The sequence below is a fragment of the Caretta caretta genome, chromosome 23 (genome assembly GCF_965140235.1).
Source record: "Caretta caretta isolate rCarCar2 chromosome 23, rCarCar1.hap1, whole genome shotgun sequence".
NCBI classification, from domain to species: domain Eukaryota; kingdom Metazoa; phylum Chordata; order Testudines; family Cheloniidae; genus Caretta; species Caretta caretta.
The window spans coordinates 14,882,709-14,902,358 of NC_134228.1; the positions used below are offsets into that span (position 1 = coordinate 14,882,709).

Below are 19,650 nucleotides of genomic sequence, written 5' to 3' on the forward strand. Positions count from 1 at the left end.
CCAGGCTGGCAAACCGAGCGCAAAGTGCTTTAATCCAGCGAAATGGAAACCGGTCCGTCGGGGAACAAGAGGCCGGGCATGCGTACAGGCTGGGGGTCTCTCCCCTGGAAAGCAGTGAGTCCTGGGCAGATTTGGGGGTCGTGGCAGAGAACCGGCAGAACAGGAGCTCCCAGTGCGAAGCTGGAAGCGGAAGTGAGACAAACAGCCTGGAATGGACTGTGCGGTGAGTTACTGGCTGGAACGTCCGACCCAGGGGCGTGGGGGAGTCTCTGGTTCCGACCGTTTTCCCATCAACACGCGGTGTGTTTCCAACAGAGCCGCTCTAGGCCGTTCCCTGGCCTGGGTCACACAGGCCCCTCCGGTTTTGGGGCCCAGGAGCTCTCTGCCCCCACGCGGCAACGCCGGACGAAGACACGACAGCCGGGTTTCTTACCAAGAGTGCGCTTTTATTTTTTAATTTTTTTTTTGTCTTTTTCTTCTTTTGGAGGGGGGAGGGATTTCTTCTTTTAAACCTCAGGGCGTCCCACCCCCCCTTGTTTTCCCCTCCCCCTCTGCAGGGGCCCAACAGGGTGGGGGCGGGGACAGAAGGGGGCTGGGGCAAGGGGAAGGATCGAGAAACCAAAGCAGATTGTATCATCGTCTCGTCTGTCCGGCTCACGTCAACACATTCCAAGCACAACTTAAGAAATGCAAACTAAACCAAAAAAAATATATATATATTTATATATATCATTTGTCTTCTCTCCGGACGCATGTGGGGATGTGTGTGTGTGGTGGGGGGGCGCCACCTCAAAGGGAGGGGGTGGAGATCCGCTAGGCCCCGCCCCCATGGCTTGGCCCCTCCCCCCACGCCCCTCCCTTTCCCCCGAGTCTGCCTCAGTACAAAAAGAGCCGTGGAGGCGGGAAGCCCGGCTCATGCCAGGCCGAAGCCTTCCGAGCACTCCTGGATGGCCAGTAGCAGCATGTGACGTAGCTTCTCGTAGCTCTCGTAGGCGGGAAGGTCCAGCTGATTGAAACTGGGGTGGAGGGGGAGAAATCAGTGAGGGGGGGCAGGAGGCCAACAACCCCCCCCATTCTAGGATCGGGCACTGTGCACCCCACCCCCCAATTCCCAGGAGATCAGAGTCTACAGCTCACCCCCCGCCCCGGCGCCTGTCCCCCCCTTCCCATGGGTGGGACCCAGCCCCGTGTGTCCCCGCCTGGCCCCTCACCATGTGTGAGCGGAAGGCAATCTGTCGGTGGAGCGGTCGTCTCGGTGGATCTGGAATTTCTGGATGCCGTTCATACCCTCCAGGGCGGCGAAGCCCTGCAGAGGGACCTTGGAGGTGCCCGTCACGAACTGCAGGAACTTGGCTCGGTCTGCCTGGTCAAAGGAGCGCAAGGCTCGCCAGAACCACTGGATCTGCCAGGGGAGAGGGAGCAGGTCAGAGCCGGCGGAGAGGAGCTGGGACACAGCCGCACCCAACGCCGCACAGGGCTGGCTTGCACGGTGCTGAGATGCAGCCAGCTCTGGGGCGGGGCAGCTGGGGAACAGCCGCACATAACGCCGCCCGGTGTGGAGCTGCAGCCAGCTCTGGGGCGGGGCAGCTGGGGAACAGCCGCACATAACGCCGCCCGGTGTGGAGCTGCAGCCAGCTCTGGGGCGGGGCAGCTGGGGAACAGCCGCACATAACGCCGCCCGGTGTGGAGCTGCAGCCAGCTCTGGGGCAGCCCCTCACCTGGATGGAGTTGGACTGGTACTTGTGGTATTCGGTGTTGGATTTGAGGTCGTCAATGTCGATGGTGGGCAGCCCCGAGATGAGGAGCTCCAGCTCTTGCTCCGTGAAGATGGAGATGAGGCGCTTGGGGATGATCTCGTAGAAACCCTCCAGGAAGGCAGCCAGCTGCTTGCGGATGGCTCCTGAGGTGTGAGGGAATGAAGCCAGTGAGCCCCATCCTGCTCTAACCCCAGCCCCACCTTCCCTCCCGGAGTCGGGAGAGAACCCAGGAGTCCAGGCTCCCTGCTCCAACCCCCAGGAGGGAAGGCGGGGCTGGAGTCGGGAGAGAACCCAGGAGTCCAGGCTCCCTGCTCCAACCCCCAGGAGGGAAGGCGGGGCTGGAGTCGGGAGAGAACCCAGGAGTCCAGGCTCCCTGCTCCAACCCCCAGGAGGGAAGGCGGGGCTGGAGTCGGGAGAGAACCCAGGAGTCCTGGCTCCCTGCTCCAACCCCCAGGAGGGAAGGCGGGGCTGGAGTCGGCAGAGAACCCAGGAGTCCTGGCTCCTGCTTAGCACTCTATTTACAGCTCACTCTCACTGGCTAAAGAAACCCGGGCTCCCCACCAGAACCACCCCCCAGCCGCCTACCTGTCATCCTCATCTGGCAGACCAGGTGCACGTATTCCTTCTTGTTCTCCTCCGTCACCAGGATATTGGCCCCGTTGGGCTTGAGGTCCCGCACCTCACATACCCCGAACTCCTGTACCTGGGGAGGGGGGGGGGCAGGGGGTGAGGGTGGGGCTCCATTCCCAGCCAGTGCCGCCCATACCCTTGGCCCCATCCAGCCTTCCCCAAGCCCATCACCCTCCCCGCAGGGTGTCCCGCAGCCCCCTGGCACCCGGTACCTCGGTGCTGAAGGTCAGGTCGTAGCCTAGCGTGGACACATCATTCTCTAGGAGGTAAACCAGGCCCTGGTAGAAGTGGTAATCCTCGCTCTCCATATCCGTGTACCTGGGGGGGGACGGGGGTCAGTGGGGTCACGGAGCCGCCCCCAGCCCCAGTAACCCCTGGCGGGCCCCTTGAAGACCAGTGTCCCCCCAATCCCAGGCCGAGGCCCCCAGAGACCCTTGCCCCCCGGCCCTGGCGCACCTGACAGACTTGCCCAGGATGTGCTTGTAGAAGGAGCGGGTGAAGTAACACTCCAGCAGGCGGTTGTCGTACACGGCCTTGGCCACGATGCGCCCCACGAACTTGAAGTAGCTCAGGTGGTTGGGGTTGCAGTGGGACGAGGGGTTGATGGTGTAGGTGACGCGGTCGCCGGGCGAGGTGCGGAACAGGGCGTACATAGGGTTGAACATCTCCCGCGAGATGATCATGTACCACTCCCGGAGCAGCCCACCCGCGTCCTGCCCCTCCTCGCCCTCGAACACGATGTACCTGCGGGGACAGCGGGTTAGGGGGGGACCCACGCAGCCCCGTCCCTGCTGGGTGCCCCCTGCCCCACTCCCATCTCCCCTGTTCCCCCCGCCCGCGTCCTGCCCCTCCTCACCCTCGAACACTATGTACCTGCGGGGGCGGGGGGGGACCCCACACAGCCCCACCCCCTGCCCCACGTCCTGCCCCTCCTCATCCTCCAATACGATATGCCTGCGGGGGCAGGGGGTTGGGGGGGACCCACGCAGCCCCGTGCCCACTAGGTGCCCCCTGCCCCACTCCCATCTCCCAGTTCCACCCACCCACATCCTGCCCCTCCCCGCCCTCCAAGATGATGTACCAGGAAGGGGGGGGGACAGGGGAGGTGGTTAGAACCCACGTAGCTCCGCCCCCACCAGGCACCCCCCCCCCATTTCCCCTCGAACACGATGTACGTGGGAGAGGGTTAGTGGGTGGGACTCTCACTCCCTGCCCACCCCCACCCCAGCTGTGGGGTACCCGGCTGCTGCCCCCCCCCAACCCCGGAGAAGCCGGGCTCACAGTCGGTTCTTCATCTCCTCGGGCGACTTGCGGTGCAGCTCACGGTACGAGTCCTCGAAGACGTGGTCACGGCGCACGTGGACGGCCATGTCCTCCTTGCGCAGCCCCTCGTCCAGCCGCTCCAGCTCCTGGCGGAAGTACCTGGGAGGGGGCGGGCGGGGCGCGGTGTCAGGGCTTGGGGAACCCACCGCCACTGGACACGGCCCCATTGCCCCACCCAACGCACCATGGCCTGCCCTCCGCCTCCTTGACACAGCCCCCATCCCCAGCGCAGGGTGTCCGTGCCTGTGAAACCCACCGCCACTGGACACGGCCCCATTGCCCCACCCAACGCACCATGGCCTGCCCTCCGCCTCCTTGACACAGCCCCCATCCCCAAGAGCAGGGTGTCTGCCTGGGGAACCCACCGCTACTGGACACGGCCCCATTGCCCCACCCAACGCACCATGGCCTGCCCTCCGCCTCCTTGACACAGCCCCCATCCCCAGCGCAGGGTGCCCATGCCTGTGAAACCCACCGCCACTGGACACGGCCCCATTGCCCCACCCAACACACCATGGCCTGCCCTCCGCCTCCTTGACACAGCCCCCATCCCCAGGAGCAGGGTGTCTGCCTGGGGAACCCACCGCTACTGGACATGGCCCTTGTCCCGCCCCCAGGCATGCCCTGCCCCCCTCACCCCACCCCCCAAGCCCACCTCCCTGGCCTGCCCTACTTGCGCTTGACGTCGAAGTCCAACACGCGGATGTAGTCGACCAGGACGGCGAAGGGCCCGTCGGCCAGGTGGGTGGTGGACTGGCGCAGGATCTGGTTCAGCACCGTGCGGTGGGTCTCTGGGGAGGGGGGAGCACAAGGGGAGGGTGTCACTTCCTGCTCTCCCCTGTGCCATGAGACACCCCCCCCCCGACACAAACACACACCTGGGTGACCCCAAAACCACTCCCCCCTCCCCTTACAATGCTGGGCCTTACACACCTCCCCTGGCAACCTGACCACAGGCCATGCCCCTCGCAGCCCTGTGCGCCCCCCGTTATGTGCAACTGTTCCCAGGCTGCCCCACCCTAGAGATGGCTGCATCTCAGTACTAAGCGAGCCCTCCCCATATAACATTATGTGGGGCCATTCCCCATCTGCCTCATCCTTGGAGCCCCGTGACCCCCCCCCGACCCTGGGCCATGCCCCTCAGAGCCCCTCCTTTCCCCCAATCCTCCCACACCACAGCCCCCCCTTTCTCTCCCACCCCAGGCCCTGAGCCCCTCACCTGCGAAACGCAGGAACTTCTGGGTGTCAGGGGGCAGGCTGGAGGAGATGTGCATGGAAGAGGGCTCACGAGAGAAGAAGGGATCCAGCGAGGAGGGGGTGGCGGGCGTGAGGGGGGCGGGCGACAGGGGTGGGGGCTCATCCTTGATGTGGGCCAGCTGGCTCTCGCGCGTGTCCCGCACTGGGGGCTTGCTCTCCCGCTCCGTGGCGTGCACCAGGAAGAAGGCTTCCACCGCCGGCTGCAGCACTGTGGGGAGGGAGAGAGGGAGGGTGAGATCCGGGGGCCCCCACCCCACGGCCGGCTGCAGCTCTGCGGAGGTGGGGAAGGGGCTGAGAGCCCAGACCCTTACCTAACACAGCGTGCTGGTCGTGGGACTCCTCCAACTCCTTCAAGCACTCGCCCAGCATGGCCCAGAGCTCGTCTAGGTTCAGCTGCTCACTAAGGAGGGGCAGATCTGGGGGGCGCTCGTCCTTCTCCCCGGGCTGGGATCCTTCCGAACCTGCAAAGGGGGGACAGGGTCACCTGGGGGTCCCTGCAACAAGAAGCTCTCCCCACCCCATGCCAACACTGGCTGAGCTATGTATACACAGCCGTTCCCCAGCCATCCCGGGCCAGAGGTGGCTGCATCTCAGCACCAGGTGAGCCATCCCAGTGTGGCGTTATGCGCAGCCATTGCCCACCTGCCTTGCCCCAGAGGTAGCATCTTAGCTCTGAACAAGCCACCCCCATGCAGCGTTATGTGCTGCTGTTCCCTGGCTGCCCCGCCCCAGAGGTGGCTGCATCTCAGCGCCGGGCGAGCCGGCCCCAGGCATGGCTGTGACAGCAGGACACTCACCAACCAACTGGGCGTCCTGCGTGACCGGCGAGGGCTGATCGACGTCCATAGGCGACTCGTCCCTCCGAACAGCCCCTTCCGACTGGCTCGACTCCGACTGCGTGGACAAAGAGGGGGTCAGGGCGGGGCTGGGGGCCTCTTTGGCAGATGTATGGTGGACACAGAGGGACTGTCACTCCAGAAGTGGCTGGGGGGGTGGGGGGGGGATGATTTGACTGACAGCATGCCACACCTCCCCCCCCAGACATGCAGCGCTCACACACAAGCTGATCTTGCAAGGGACGATGGGTAGGTGCCCCCCACCTGTTCCCAGGGTTGGGGACAGCTCCAGCATGGCACGCATAGACCAGCCCCACTGCAGCTGGATGGGGGGCGGGGGCATGCGGGGGGGACACTTTCCAGACAGGTGAAAATGGCGGGGGGGGGGTGTGTGGAATATTATCTGGCTGGGGATTCCCACCCTCCCCGAGGGCCTGTGAAGTGGGGGACCCTGGGGCTGGGAGCCATTAGATGTATACCGATCCCCACTCCCCTCCCAGAGAGAACCCAGGAGTCCTGGCTCCCAGGAGAACACACGGAGACCCTGGAATTCCCAGGCAGCGAAGGGACACCCCAGGACTGTGCCCTGAGGGGTGGAGGTGGGGGATTGGGGCCTGGGGGTGAGATGACGCACGTGGTATCGTCCCTGGAGCCCGGCGCGCCCGTCTTCAGGACTCTGCTCCCGGCAGGCGAACGTCTCCTGTTCTCGCTGGGACTGGGGGGGAGCCCGGGGGGCAGCCAGGCGCTCGGAGGTCGGCACATGCCAGCGGGTGGGTTTCGAAGGGCATGCGGGGGAGGGAAGGGGAGGGGCGGGCTCACAGCCCTGGGTACCCCCAGGAGGCCTCACACCCTCCCAGAGCCGGGACAGAACCCAGGAGTCCTGGCTCCCAGGCCCCCCCCTCCCAGAATTGAGGGAAGAACCCAGGCGTCCCGGCTGCCAGCCCCCACCCCGCAGCGGGGAAGAGAACCCAGACGTCCTGGCTCCCAGCCCCGAGGCGAGGCCAGGCCAGGCCAGGCAGGGCGGAGGTCCCCGGAAGGGGGGCGGGGCCCCACGGATGGAGGGGCCCCCAAGCGCCACAGGCCCCATGCTAACCGTTGCTGCTTGCTGCTGCCGCCGCGCCCGCTGCCCCTCACGTACCATTTGTATAATGGCGTCAGCCTCAGCCTCCAGCTGCCGGACAGCGGCCTGGATGCTGTTAGCTGAGCCCAGACCGGAGCTACCTGCCGGGGGGAGATAGGTCAGCGAGCGGCCAGGCCACTGCTCCACCCCGGGGCAAGCCTCCCCCTCGGCCCCGGTCCCAGAGCCCCCCAGGGCAGGCCTTCCCCTCGGCCCCGGTCTCCCTCCAGCCCAGAACCCACGGGGGCAGACCTCCCCCTCCGGTCCTAGAGTCCCCATATGGCCCAGAGCCCCCCCTACAGCCCAGAGTCCTCCCCGGGGCAAGCCTCCCATCCAAACCAGAACCCCCCCAGTGCAGGCCTCCCCCTCAGCCCTGGTCTCCCTCCAGCCCAGAACCCATCGGGGCAGGCCTCCCGCTCAGCCCTGGTCCCTGTCCAGCCCAGAACCCCCCAGGGCAGGCCTCCCCCGCTGGTCCCAGAGCCCCTGGGACAGGCGCCCCCCTTGGCCCTGGTCCCACTCCAGCCCAAACCCCTCCGGGTCAGGTGCCCCCCTCGGCCCTGCTCCCCCTCCGGCCCAGAACCCCCTGCAGCAGGTATCCCCGGACCCCTCTTGCCAAACCCCCAAGGCAGATGCCCCCCCTCAGGCCTGCTGCCCCTCTATCCCCGAGGCCCATGGGCCAGGCCCTACCTAGCCGGCCCGTCTGCTTGGCCTTCTTGTTGGCGCGGCGCGTGTCGTCCCGCAGCTGGATGATGACCTGCAGCACGCGCAGGAAGAACTTCTGGGTGGAGGTCTTGGAGGTCAGCATGGACATGGAGGGCAGCTGCAGCTCCCGCCCGCCCAGGGGCCGCTTCTGGGAGGCCACGATCACCACGTTCTCCGCCATGTCGAACCTGCCCGGGACTGGGGGTTAGCAGGGGTGCCAGGGGTGTGGGTGTGTCATGGGGTGCGTGCGTGGGGGGGTCACTCACCGGCTCTGCATCTTGCCCTTCAGCTTGGTGGTCTGGGGCTGCTCATCGGGGAGCCCGTCGGGGGAGAGCAGCTCGCACTGCGCCCGCCGCTGCTGCTCCAGGTTGTACTCGCGCAGCTCCGCCAGCAGGGTGCCTGGGGGGCCGGGGGGAGCTTGGCATCAAGGCCTTCACACCTCACAGCTGCTTCCTGCTGGCCCCTCCCAGCATCCCTATGCCCCACCCTCTCCCTCATGGACCCTTCCCAAAGCCGCCCCCTCTCAGAACCCACCTGCCCCCCACCCATGCCCTGCTCTCCCAGCCCCCCAGCCCCTTCCCAAAGCCGCCCCCAGCCCATGGCCCTGCCCCGTTACCGATCTGCTTGCAGAGGGTGTAGCCCAGCTGCCGGGCACCGCTGAGCAGGAGCCGCAGCACCGTGTCCCGGGTGGGCGAGTCGCCCCGCGACAGCTGGAGCAGGACATTGGCTGCATCCTCCAGCCCCTCCTCCGAGCAGGAGTGAGACGTCAGCACCTGGTGGGGGGAGGCACATGGGGTGAGCGGGGAGCGAGGGCACCGGGCGGCCCCAACCCCGCCTGGGCACTGCCCCGTGCTCACCTCTACCGAGAGCTGCAGCTGGTTTTCCGTCAGGCCTGATGCCACCACCTTGGGGTCCGTCCCGCCGCCACCCGCTTCGCCCGCCTTGGCCGGAGACTTGCTGCCCTTGGCGGGAGCTGCGGGGAGACACCGCGGGGTTAGCGAGACCAGGCCCTGGATCCATGGGGAGCGTGGACGGCAACCTGGGCAGGAGCCTGTGCCCCTTGCCCCCAGACCCCCCTGGGGCAGGGCGGTATCAGGATCCCACCACCCCTCACTCCCAGCAGTCTGCAGGGGTGGGGAGAGGCCAGCCCCCCAGGTGCCCCCTTAATCCCAGAACCCCCGGGGCAGGGAGACACCAGCTGCCCCCCTCAATGCCCGCAGCCCCTCACCTGGCACGGTGGGGGCAGGGGTGGGGGCGGCGGCCCCGGCGGAGGGCGCAGTCGGGGCGGGGGCGGCGCCCGGCCCCTCGGGTGCCTTGTTTTCGGGCAGGGCGATGGAGATGAGCGAGAGCAGACGAAGCAGCTTCTCGGTCAGCAGCGAGCTGCGCCGGATGACGGGGTGCGAGAGCATGTTCATGAGCTGGCCCAGTGGCGAGGCCTCCAGGCTGTAGGGGGAGCTCTCGCCCTCGGCGCCCGCGCTCACCGGCACCGACTTGACAGAGTTCTTGCCCTTGCGGCTCACGTTCATGTTGTCCAGTTTGACCAGCAAGTCCCAGAAGTCGGTGGAGATGCCGCTGGCCTGGCCCGGGCTGCCCGACTGCCTGGCGCCCCGCTCCCCCTCGCAGGGCGCCTCCTTGGGCCGCTGCTGCGTGAAGTGGCTGGGGAACACCTGGGGAGAAGGGAGAGAGAGTCACAGCCTGGGGGGAGGAGACCAGCTCTGGGGCGCAGCTGCCTCTGGGGCGGGGGCAGCTGGGGAAACAGCCACACATAACGCCACGTGGGACTGAGTGCCAGGAGAGCGCCCCCTGCCCAGCCTCTCACCCTGCAGCCGCCAAGGCCCTGCCCTGCCCCGCCAGACCCCAGCACCCGGCCCTGCCCCGTCACCTTGGCCAGCTGGATGAGGGTGTCCAGCACGTGGCGGCACACCACGGGGGCGGCCTGCGGGTGGATGTGGACGGCGGCACCGGCGGCGGTGCCGGCGGCATGCTTCTCCGTGTGTTTGCGCCCGCCGGCCCGCTGGATCTGGAAGATGTTGGTGCGGCAGCCCAGGGCGGCGTCCATGGAGACGGAGAGCCAGGAGAGCTGGCCCGAGCTGCGGGCCTCCATCTTGTGCAGCAGCTCCAGGGGGCGGCCCTCGGGGGCGCCGGCCTTGGCGGCCCGCTTGCCCCGCTCGTCCGGCGGCCCCTTGGGCGTCTCCAGGCAGGGCTCGCTCTCGCTGCTGCGCTGCAGGATGGACAGCAGGCTGCGGATCACCCAGCCCCGCGTCTGGCCGTGGTAGCAGAGATTGCGCAGCACCCGGTGCAGCCGGCTGGTGTTCAGCTTGGGCTCGTCCACGAAGAGCAGCACCAGCAGGCAGGAGAGGGCCTCGTGGTCCAGCAGCAGCCGACCCCGCAGCCGCAGGAGGCTGTCCACCATGCTGCCCGACGGCCTGCGGGAGGAGGCGGCGGCTCAGACAGCGGGGCAAGGAACCCAGGCCCCCGCCCCTCCCGGAGCCTGGCATGGAACCCAGATGTCCGAGCTGCTACCCCTACGTCCCTCCGGGGGCTGGGCACGGAACCCAGGAGTCCGGGCTGCCTGGCCCCCTGCCCCCCGCTATAACCACCAGCCCCTCCCACGTCCCTCCTGGAGCTGGGTGGGGAACCCAGGCATCTGGGCTGCCATCCCTCCCCCGCCACTGTCAGCACCAGCCCCCACGTCCCTCCCAAAGTTGGACATGGAACCGGGGAGTCCTGGCTGCCAGCCCGCCCGCCCGCCCCCACCCCCCTGCTATAACCACCAGCCCCCACTCCCCTCCCAGAGCCGGGCATGGAACCCAGGTGTCTTGTCTCCCCTCAGGAGAGGAGACTTGAGTCTCCTAGCTAAGAGGTCTCCTCTCAGCTGTGCCCCCCACCCCCCGGGGCAGGTACCTGCTGTGACTGCTGCTGCCACCCATGTGGAAGGTGCCCCCCCTCTGCACGGCCAGGCGTGTGTACTGGACCCCGCGGTTCCCGCTCAGCCGGCTGGTGAAAGCTGTGGGGAGAGAAGACACAGGAGTTGGGGGGCTGCAGGCCGAGGTGCTGGAGTGGGGATTTGGGGGGTGCCATGGGCCCTACCCGGGCTGCGGAGGAGGGCCGACAGGGCCGAGGTGCTGGGGGGGGGGCGCCCTACCCGGGCTGCGGAGGAGGGCCGACAGGGCCGAGGTGCTGGGGGGGGGGGGGGCCGTACCCGGGCTGCGGAGGAGGGCCGACAGGGCCGAGGTGCTGGGGGGGGGGCGCCCTACCCGGGCTGCGGAGGAGGGCCGACAGGGCCGAGGTGCTGGGGGGGGGGGGGCCGTACCCGGGCTGCGGAGGAGGGCCGACAGGGCCGAGGTGCTGGGGGGGGGGGGGGGGGGCGCCCTACCCGGGCTGCGGAGGAGGGCCGACAGGGCCGAGGTGCTGGGGGGGGGGGGCCGTACCCGGGCTGCGGAGGAGGGCCGACAGGGCCGAGGTGCTGGGGGGGGGGCCCGTACCCGGGCTGCAGAGGAGGGCCGACAGGGCCGAAGTGCTGGGGGGGGGGCCGTACCCGGGCTGCGGAGGAGGGCCGACAGGGCCGAGGTGCTGGGGGGGGGGGGGGGGGGGGGGGGGCGCCCTACCCGGGCTGCGGAGGAGGGCCGGGCCGACAGGGCCGAGGTGCTGGGGGGGGGGGGGCCGTACCCGGGCTGCGGAGGAGGGCCGACAGGGCCGAGGTGCTGGGGGGGGGGGGGGGGCCGTACCCGGGCTGCGGAGGAGGGCCGACAGGGCCGAAGTGCTGGGGGGGGGGGGCGCCCTACCCGGGCTGCGGAGGATGGCCGACAGGGCCGAGGTGCTGGGGGGGGGGGGCGCCGTACCCGGGCTGCGGAGGAGGGCCGACAGGGCCGAGGTGCTGGGGGGGGGGGGGGGGGGGCCGTACCCGGGCTGCGGAGGAGGGCCGACAGGGCCGAGGTGCTGGGGGGGGGGGGGCGCCGTACCCGGGCTGCGGAGGAGGGCCGACAGGGCCGAGGTGCTGGGGGGGGGGGGGGCCGTACCCGGGCTGCGGAGGAGGGCCGACAGGGCCGAGGTGCTGGGGGGATTTGGGGGGGCCGTACCCGGGCTGCGGAGGACGGCCGACAGGGCCGAGGTGCTGGGGGGGGCCGTACCCGGGCTGCGGAGGAGGGCCGACAGGGCCGAGGTGCTGGGGGGGGGGGGGGGGGGCGCCGTACCCGGGCTGCGGAGGAGGGCCGACAGGGCCGAGGTGCTGGGGGGATTTGGGGGGGCCGTACCCGGGCTGCGGAGGACGGCCGACAGGGCCGAGGTGCTGGGGGGGGCCGTACCCGGGCTGCGGAGGACGGCCGACAGGGCCGAGGTGCTGGGGGGGGCCGTACCCGGGCTGCGGAGGACGGCCGACAGGGCCGAGGTGCTGGGGGGGGCCGTACCCGGGCTGCGGAGGACGGCAGACAGGGCCGAGGTACTGGGGGGGCCGTACCCGGGCTGCGGAGGACGGCCGACAGGGCCGAGGTGCTGGGGGGGGGTTGGGGGGGCCGTACCCGGGCTGCGGAGGACGGCCGACAGGGCCGAGGTGCTGGGGGGGGCCGTACCCGGGCTGTGGAGGACGGCAGACAGGGCCGAGGTGCTGGGGGGGGCCGTACCCGGGCTGCGGAGGACGGCAGACAGGGCCGAGGTGCTGGGGGGGGCCGTACACGGGCTGCGGAGGACGGCCGACAGGGCCGAGGTGCTGGGGGGGGCCGTACCCGGGCTGCGGAGGACGGCAGACAGGGCCGAGGTGCTGGGGGGGGCCGTACCCGGGCTGCGGAGGACGGCAGACAGGGCCGAGGTGCTGGGGGGGGCCGTACCCGGGCTGCGGAGGACGGCCGACAGGGCCGAGGTGCTGGGGGGGCCGTACCCGGGCTGCGGAGGACGGCCGACAGGGCCGAGGTGCTGGGGGGGGGTTGGGGGGGCCGTACCCGGGCTGCGGAGGACGGCCGACAGGGCCGAGGTGCTGGGGGGATTTGGGGGGGCCGTACCCGGGCTGCGGAGGACGGCCGACAGGGCCGAGGTGCTGGGGGGGGTTTGGGGGGGCCGTACCTGGGCTGCGGAGGACGGCCGACAGGGCCAAGGTGCTGGGGGGGTTTGGGGGGGCCGTACCCGGGCTGCGGAGGACGGCCGACAGGGCCGAGGTGCTGGGGGGGGCCGTACCCGGGCTGCGGAGGACGGCTGACAGGGCCGAGGTGCTGGGGGGGGTTGGGGGGGCCGTACCCGGGCTGCGGAGGATGGCCGACAGGGCCGAGGTGCTGGAGTGCCCGAAGAGCCGCTCGTGCATGAGCTGACGCTGCCGGGCCTCCTGCTCGCGGCGCAGGGCCTGGGCCTCGGCGGCGATGTCGGGCGGCATGACGGCCAGGACACTGTCCTCCATGTCCTCCAGCACCGAGCGCCGCAGGTCCGAGGGCAGCGTCTGGATGAAGGTCACCGGGTCCATGGGCGTGTCCGAGCTGATGCCCTGCGCCAGCTCCCGCCGCTGCTGCTCCACCCGCTGCTGCGCCAACACCTGGGGGGACAGGTCACTGGCGGGGGGGACCCTGCCCACGGGGCCGTAGCCCCGCCCACGGGGCCGTAGCCCCGCCCACACCACCCACATGGGGCCAGAGCCCCACCCGTGCCCATAGCCCCGCCCACAGAGCCATAGCCCCTCTCAGACTGAGACCCTGTCCCAGGGGCCGTACCCCTGCCCAGAGACCCGTCCACAGACCATGCCCCCAGAGCCGTAGCCCCGCCCCCACCCAGAGACCCCACCCACAGGGCCGTAGCCCCGCCCCATGGCCCAGCCATGCAGAGACTGCCTTGAACAGGGAAATGGCCCCCAGCCCCACCCACCCTCTCACCCCTCAGGTCTGCCCCAATCCACCCAGCCCCCCAACCTGAGACAGAGCCCTCCCCCATCCCACCCAACCCCGCCTTCCCAGGAGCAGCACTTACCTCCTCCTGGATGGCAGGGGGCAGGGCAGCCAGGAACTCGGGGCTGACCTCTGTCACCCCAGGGTTGCTCACCACGGGCGGGGTGGGGGTGGTAGCGGTGGGGGGAGGCCGGGCTGGCGGCCGGATGCCCAGCTGGTTCTGCAGCACCTCACGGCGGATGTCGTCTGGCAGGGCCGCCAGGAAGGAGGGGTCCACGCCCTCAGGGAGATTTATCCCTGAAAGGAGATGGGGGTGTCAGCAAAACATGCTGCCACCTCTGGGGTGGGGCAGCTGGGGAACAGCCACACAATGCTGCACGGGGATGGCTCGCCACACGCTGAACTGTGGCCACCTCTGGGGCAGGCTGTGCACCGTGGGGTTACAGCGGGAGAACGGAGACAGCTGGGAATTGACGAGGACACCAGGATTCATCCATCCCCTGACTCCACAGTTTTAATGCCCAGAAGGGATCAAGAGCCTGGCCCTGACTGCCAGGGGAGAGTGCCCCCTGCTGAGGCCCCCGCAGCACAGCGCCCCCTACAGCCATGCTAGAGCATCGCAGCTAACCAGCCCCTCTGCCAAGAGGCTGGTCGGTTGCCCCCGCCCCCGGTACCTGCTAGCGGGTCCTCCTCTTCGCTGCTGGTGGAGGGCAGTGGCTCCTCCAGGATGCCCCGGGAGTCGGCTCCGGAGATGGCCACGGCCGAGTCCCTGGTAGAGGAGCTCTCGGAGGACGAAGCAGGGGGAGAACTGGGGGGGATGGGAAGGAGGGGGTGAGTGGGGGCCAGACCCCAGATCCCTCCTTAGCGAGTCCCTCCCCAAGCCAGATCCCCACTCCCCTGCCCCACAGCCAGAGCCCTCCTACCACCCCACTGCACACCCTGGCCCATACCTGTCCTCCCCTTGCTGGCTGGCGTCGACCAGGCTGTCGCTGCCGGCCTGGCCCTCAGGGCGCTGCTGAGCTGGCTCCGCCCCGTGGGCAGGAGGCTGCTCTGCCCCACTGGGCACGGAGCCCTCCCCGACCCCCTCCTCCAGGCTGCAGGAGGCCAGGCTGCTGGTGTCCATGGGCGAGCCCTCCAGCTGGCTGCTAACAGCTGTCAGGGCATCCGAGTCCTCTGCCCTCTCTGGGGACAGCGAGGCTGGGGGAGAAACGGGGGTGGGTCAGGGGGATCCCAAAGGGGAAACTGAGGCAGAGAGAGGGAAAGGATGCCTTCCCAAAATCAGCCAGTGACCCAGCCAGGATAGAACCAGGCATCCTGGCTCCCAGCCCCGCAATCTCCCCCACTTACTGATGGTGGGGGCGGGTGACAGCTCCATCTGGGTGGCCTCCGCGTCGGCACTGGGCCTTCCCGGCCCTGAGTCCTCCTGCTCAGCCGGCACCAGCAGCTGGCGCGAGGCATCGGTGCTGGGCTGCCCGGTGAGCTCCGGAGGCAGCTCCCCACCTGCTGTTGCCGGCTGCGGGGTCTCCAAGGTGACCAGCGTCTGCTTGGGGCCAGTGGAGGGGCCCTCGGCGGTGGGCGGGGTGGCAGGAAAGCCGTCAGTCCGGCTGGCCACATCTGGGGCGGGGAGGGAGGGTGAGTGAGACGGGGCTTAGATGGGACACCCCACACCTGGGCCACGCCAGCCCCGCCCCACCTTGATCCCTGCTCCCCTGCCACAGCTGGAAGAGAACCCAGGAGTCCTGGCTTCCAGCCCACCAGGCTCCTCCTCCTGCTGGTGAGGGCCCGGCACTGGGGAAAGTAGTAAGTTGTATCGTTATCTCTGATTGGGGCACGAATCCTGACCCCACAACAATACAACGTACTACCTCATCCCGGCGGGGGCGGGGACTGCACTGAGGGGGCTGGGTCTGCCCCCCATCTGACACCCACATGCTGCAGGGGCTGGATCCACCCCCGGGGGCCCTCCCGCTGCCCCGCATCTCACACGCGCGGCTCGGCAGGATGCACAGACGGCTTGTTTCATAGTCCTACGGAGACCCATGATTAAGGGCAGGACCCCCTATGCTCCCATCAGCCCCCACTCCCTTCCCAGAGCCATGAGAGAACCCAGGCATACTGGCCCCCCATGCTCTATCCACCACACACCATTCCCCCCCCTCCCCCACGCTCCCAGAGCCAGGAAAGAACCCAGGCGTCCTGGCTCCCAGCCCCCTCTGCCCCTTGAGCTGGGGGAGACGGCGGTTCCTGGCTCCTGCTCGCAGTGCTGAGGGTGACCCCGCGGGAAAGACAGTAGACTGTATAGTTATCTCCGAGACCGGGTGTGACCCTAAAACTATACAATCTACTACCTCATCCCCCAGGGCCTCGGGGCGCTGCTGGGCCCGGCCGGGACGGAGGGGGAAGTGGGGGTGACGGGCGGGGCAGTTACCTGAGAGAGACTGCTCGGTGGCGGTGTTAGGTGTGGGCACCGCCCCCTGGAAAGCAAAAGAGGAACAGAATGGAGTTAGGAGAGGGGAATACAACCTGGAACCTCTAGGGGTGCCGGCTGACTCGGGGGGACAGGGAATGGGGCCTGTCCCCTCTGGGGGGCGCTGGCTATGATCCAGCCCAGGCGGGCAGGGAATGGTTAATTCTCCGCCAGCCCTTTAAGCCCTCAAGGGCCAGACAAGCTCAGCAGCAGCTCCCCACCTGGGCGCTCTGCTCCTTCCCATCCTTCTCCTCCTTGGCTTTGTCCGTGGCTTTGGCCTCCTCCTCGGCCAGCTGCTTACGGCGCTTCTCCCGGCGCTCCTCCAGCTCCTCATCCCGCAGCGCCTCCAGGTGGTTAACGATAGGAACCTTCACCACTGCCAGGGAGAAGAGCCATGGTTAGGAGGCTGGACCAGGAGGGGGCAGGGCCGGGCGGGAGGGGGGGCACGAGGCTCACCTGAGACACAGTCGTGCATGCTCTCTGCGTCCAGCACCTTGCACTCCTCGGTCCAGCGCGTCAGGGCGGTGGGGATGCTAGAGAGGGTCCCTGCAGAGGGAAGAGGGAGGGTAAGGAGGCTGGCTCAGAGCTGGCGACCCCCAAGGGCCAGGCCCGGCCCCCTGGGGTCCTCTGGCACTCGCCTGCTTGGCTGGTGGCCGTGCTCTGGTCGTGGAAGAAGTCGTCCAGCAGCTCGTCGTCGGAGCGGGCAATGATGTGGACGTCGTCGTTCCCCACCAGGAGGCGGGCGCGGCCCCGGCTCTGCAGCGGGAGGCTGCTGCTCAGCTGGAGGATGTCAGCTGCGGCCGAGGGACCCAGCAACCTGAGGGGGTGGTGGGGGGGGGAGAAGGGCGGTTAGGGTACTTCTCCAGCGCCGAGATGCAGCTACCTCTGGGGCGGAGCAGCTGGGCCCCCAGCCAGGCGGGAGTGAGTGCGTCTCACCTCTGCAGGATGAGGGGGGGGTTGGGCTGCCGCGTGCCGGGGTAGTGCACGTGGATCGTGTGGCCGGTGTTGGCCGTCAGCTGGCGCAGCGTCCGCTGGCTCCGCCCGATGCCCTGGGCTAGGCGGGTGGTGGAGGAGCCGCTGCCGAGGGTCAGGGAGCCGTGGTCCGCGTGCCGCACCATGAGCGGGTGGGTGGCCGGGATGTTTCCTGGGGAGGGGGGGATATCCGCTGGGGGGGGGGTGGGGGGAAGAAGAGGCAAGTTAGCAGCTACCTGGGCTAGCCCTATCCCGGCTGGGCGAGCCCAAGGCCACAGAGAGCCCCTTCAGAGCAGCTCACGCCACCTGTTGTAGGGTGCCAATGCACCATGGGGCTCAGGGGCCTAGCAGGGATTGGCTGAGAGCCTGGGGTGCCACCCACCCCACGGCTGAGAACCTGGGGACCCCACCCCACCCTGAGCTCTGGGACAAAGCCTGGAGACTGCAGCCCACCCCACCCTGAGCCCTGCACTCTGGGGGCTGAGAAACCTGGCCACCTTCTCCGACTGGGTGTCCTGCCCCCAGTACGGGGCCAGGAGAGAACCCTGGCATCCGGGCGCCCAGCGAGCCCCCCGTCCCCTTACTGGCGCTGGAGAACATGTTGTCGAACTCGATGATGAGGTCATCCTCACGGTCGAAGCGCTCGAAGCGCACAAGGGGCGAGGCGTTCATGTCGGGGTAATCCTCGTCCAGCTCCATCTCCGAGCCATCGTCATCTTCCTCCTCCTCCTCCCCCTCCTCGCCTTCCTCGTCGTCCTGCCGGAGCACAGCCTGCTTACAGCCAGCCTCCAGGGCCCCTGTCCCGGAGCCGGGAGAGAACCCTGGAGCCCAGCCCCCACGCCCCTCCCAGAACCAGGAGAGAACCCGAGAGTCCTGGCTCCAAGCCCCCCACCCTAAGCATTAGACCCCACTCCCCTCTCAGAGCCAGGGGTGATGCTAGCTGCTGGCCTCCGCCTCACCTGATCATCTTCATCTTCCTCCTCTTCCTCCTCCTCCTCGTCCTGACTGTCATCCTCGTCCTCATTACTTCCGCTGCTGTCTTCCTCCTGCGTGTGCTCCTCCTCATCTTCGGGGTCCAGGATGTTCATTGAGTCTGGGGACAGTAGGGGGGCCACAGGTCAGCCCTGCCCTTTGCCAGCCCCCTGGCTCTAACCACTAGACCCCACTCCTCTTCCAGTGCCGGGAGAAAACCCAGGAGTCCGGGCTCCTCTCAGCAGACACAGCCCACGTGTTTCCCAGGTTGCAGGGCTCAGCTTCTGGTCTCTCCCGCAGTGCCCCATACTGGCCACCGGGGGCAGCGTTGTGGGTTAACCCTTACCTTCCCGGTTGGCCTGGAGAGTGGAGCCCTGGCTCAGGTTGGAGGGGGCCTCGTCCATCAGCACGTCCTCCGGGGCGTCTTCCTCCCCGCTGCGGCTCACTGTGGGGGGGAGGGATGGGGTAAAGGAGGCCCCGCAGATGGCTACATGTGCAGCGCTGGCCAGGCCCTTGGCTCCGGGGCCACAGGGTGAGGCAAGGAAGGGGGGCGTGAGTTCAGCCCCCCAGGCTCCTGACCGAGATCCCCCTCTACATGGGTCCCCCATCTGCTGACCGTATCAGAGCAGGCCCCCCGCTGCCTCCACCCCGCTCTAGCCACTTAACCCCACTCCCCTCCCACAGCTGGGGAGGGAACCCAGGAGTCCTGGCTCCCACAGCAGCAAGTAACCCACCAGGCTCTGCTTCGTCCCCAGATACCCTCCTCCGGGCTGTGCCCCAGCAGTTCCCGCCCCAGACCCGGCGCACGCCCCTCGGTGCCTGCCCCACAGCCCTCACCGATAATGGTACTGTTCCCAGGACCGCCGTCCCGCTCCAGCAGCTCATCTATCAGGTCCTCCAGCTCATTCTCCACCTGCAGGGGCAGAGGGTGGTAGGTGGGGGCCAGGCCAGCAGTGCTGCCCCATCCAGGGGCCCCCATCCTGGCGCCCCCCTCCCAGCTTGCTGGCCGGCCCCTCACCTGCATCTCCTGGGTGCTGAGCACCTCAGGCTGCCCAGCGATCACCACCGCGTCGCCCTCCGCCTCTCCGTCCATGATGTCGCCGTCGGCCACCTCTGCCTGGCCTGCGTCCTGGTCCTCCTCGTGGGCACCCGCCTCGCCTGGCTCCCCTGGGGGCACAGTGCGATCAGGGGACAGCCCACGGATGGGGAGAGGGCATGAGGCTTCTGGGGTGCAGGGATCCTGGGAGCATGGGGAGGGGCGCAGGCTGGGGGGAACTGGCAGCAGGTGATGAGGAGAGGGATCCCAGTGGAGTAGGGGGAAAAAAACTGGAGATGGATCCCGGCAGGGGGAGGCAGCAGCAGGCCGTGGGCTCACAGACTGCGGGCGAGGGGAGGGATCCCGGCAGCAGGGAGAGGCGGGAGGGAGCAGGCCGGGGGCTCACAGACTGCGGGCGAGGGGAGGGATCCCGGCCCCACGTACCCACGTCCTGCTGGTTGCTGTTGGCGTCCCGGGCAGCGCCCTGAGCCTCGCCCTCTGCCTTGCTCTTGCTGGCCGTGCTCTTGCTGCCGAAGAGGCTGCTGGGCTGGTTGACGATGCGCGACAGCGTCTCCAGGGGCTTCAGCGCCGCGTTCACGGTGTTGGCCATGTTGGGGCTGCAGGGCAGAGTCTCCATCAGCCCCCGCTCCCCGCCCAGAGCCGGGAGAGAACCCAGGAGTCCTGGTGCCCAGCTCTCCCTGCTCCAACCACCAGCCCCCA

The 19,650-nt window shown here is 68.8% G+C and overlaps 1 protein-coding gene across 6 annotated transcripts in view; it reads right to left on the reverse strand.

Annotated features, from left to right (window-relative positions):
- Positions 1–425: 425 nt before the first annotated feature.
- The window catches only part of HUWE1 (HECT, UBA and WWE domain containing E3 ubiquitin protein ligase 1), a 60,250-nt gene continuing 41,025 nt past the window's right edge, over positions 426–19,650 (reverse strand). For 4 of the 6 annotated variants that reach the window (XM_048832996.2, XM_048833001.2, XM_048832999.2 and 1 more), the window contains 35 exons: positions 19,375–19,547; positions 18,913–19,061; positions 18,732–18,807; positions 18,241–18,339; positions 17,882–18,015; positions 17,507–17,678; positions 16,887–17,115; positions 16,589–16,767; positions 16,407–16,496; positions 16,172–16,326; positions 15,912–15,957; positions 14,831–15,097; positions 14,434–14,680; positions 14,158–14,291; positions 13,566–13,780; positions 12,849–13,137; positions 10,527–10,629; positions 9,505–10,048; positions 8,851–9,289; positions 8,480–8,595; positions 8,239–8,395; positions 7,889–8,021; positions 7,608–7,810; positions 6,897–7,024; positions 5,765–5,861; positions 5,279–5,428; positions 4,930–5,175; positions 4,384–4,501; positions 3,669–3,809; positions 2,844–3,131; positions 2,600–2,705; positions 2,343–2,460; positions 1,719–1,900; positions 1,212–1,402; positions 426–1,016 (listed from right to left, as the gene is read on the reverse strand). In XM_048832996.2, the coding sequence (XP_048688953.2) occupies positions 914–1,016; positions 1,212–1,402; positions 1,719–1,900; positions 2,343–2,460; positions 2,600–2,705; positions 2,844–3,131; positions 3,669–3,809; positions 4,384–4,501; positions 4,930–5,175; positions 5,279–5,428; positions 5,765–5,861; positions 6,897–7,024; positions 7,608–7,810; positions 7,889–8,021; positions 8,239–8,395; positions 8,480–8,595; positions 8,851–9,289; positions 9,505–10,048; positions 10,527–10,629; positions 12,849–13,137; positions 13,566–13,780; positions 14,158–14,291; positions 14,434–14,680; positions 14,831–15,097; positions 15,912–15,957; positions 16,172–16,326; positions 16,407–16,496; positions 16,589–16,767; positions 16,887–17,115; positions 17,507–17,678; positions 17,882–18,015; positions 18,241–18,339; positions 18,732–18,807; positions 18,913–19,061; positions 19,375–19,547 (6,217 nt within the window). In that variant the 3' untranslated portion in view covers positions 426–913. The remainder of the gene's footprint in view (positions 1,017–1,211; positions 1,403–1,718; positions 1,901–2,342; positions 2,461–2,599; positions 2,706–2,843; positions 3,132–3,668; positions 3,810–4,383; positions 4,502–4,929; positions 5,176–5,278; positions 5,429–5,764; positions 5,862–6,896; positions 7,025–7,607; positions 7,811–7,888; positions 8,022–8,238; positions 8,396–8,479; positions 8,596–8,850; positions 9,290–9,504; positions 10,049–10,526; positions 10,630–12,848; positions 13,138–13,565; positions 13,781–14,157; positions 14,292–14,433; positions 14,681–14,830; positions 15,098–15,911; positions 15,958–16,171; positions 16,327–16,406; positions 16,497–16,588; positions 16,768–16,886; positions 17,116–17,506; positions 17,679–17,881; positions 18,016–18,240; positions 18,340–18,731; positions 18,808–18,912; positions 19,062–19,374; positions 19,548–19,650) is intronic. The other 2 variants (XM_075122562.1, XM_048833000.2) reach the window with 1 other exon arrangement.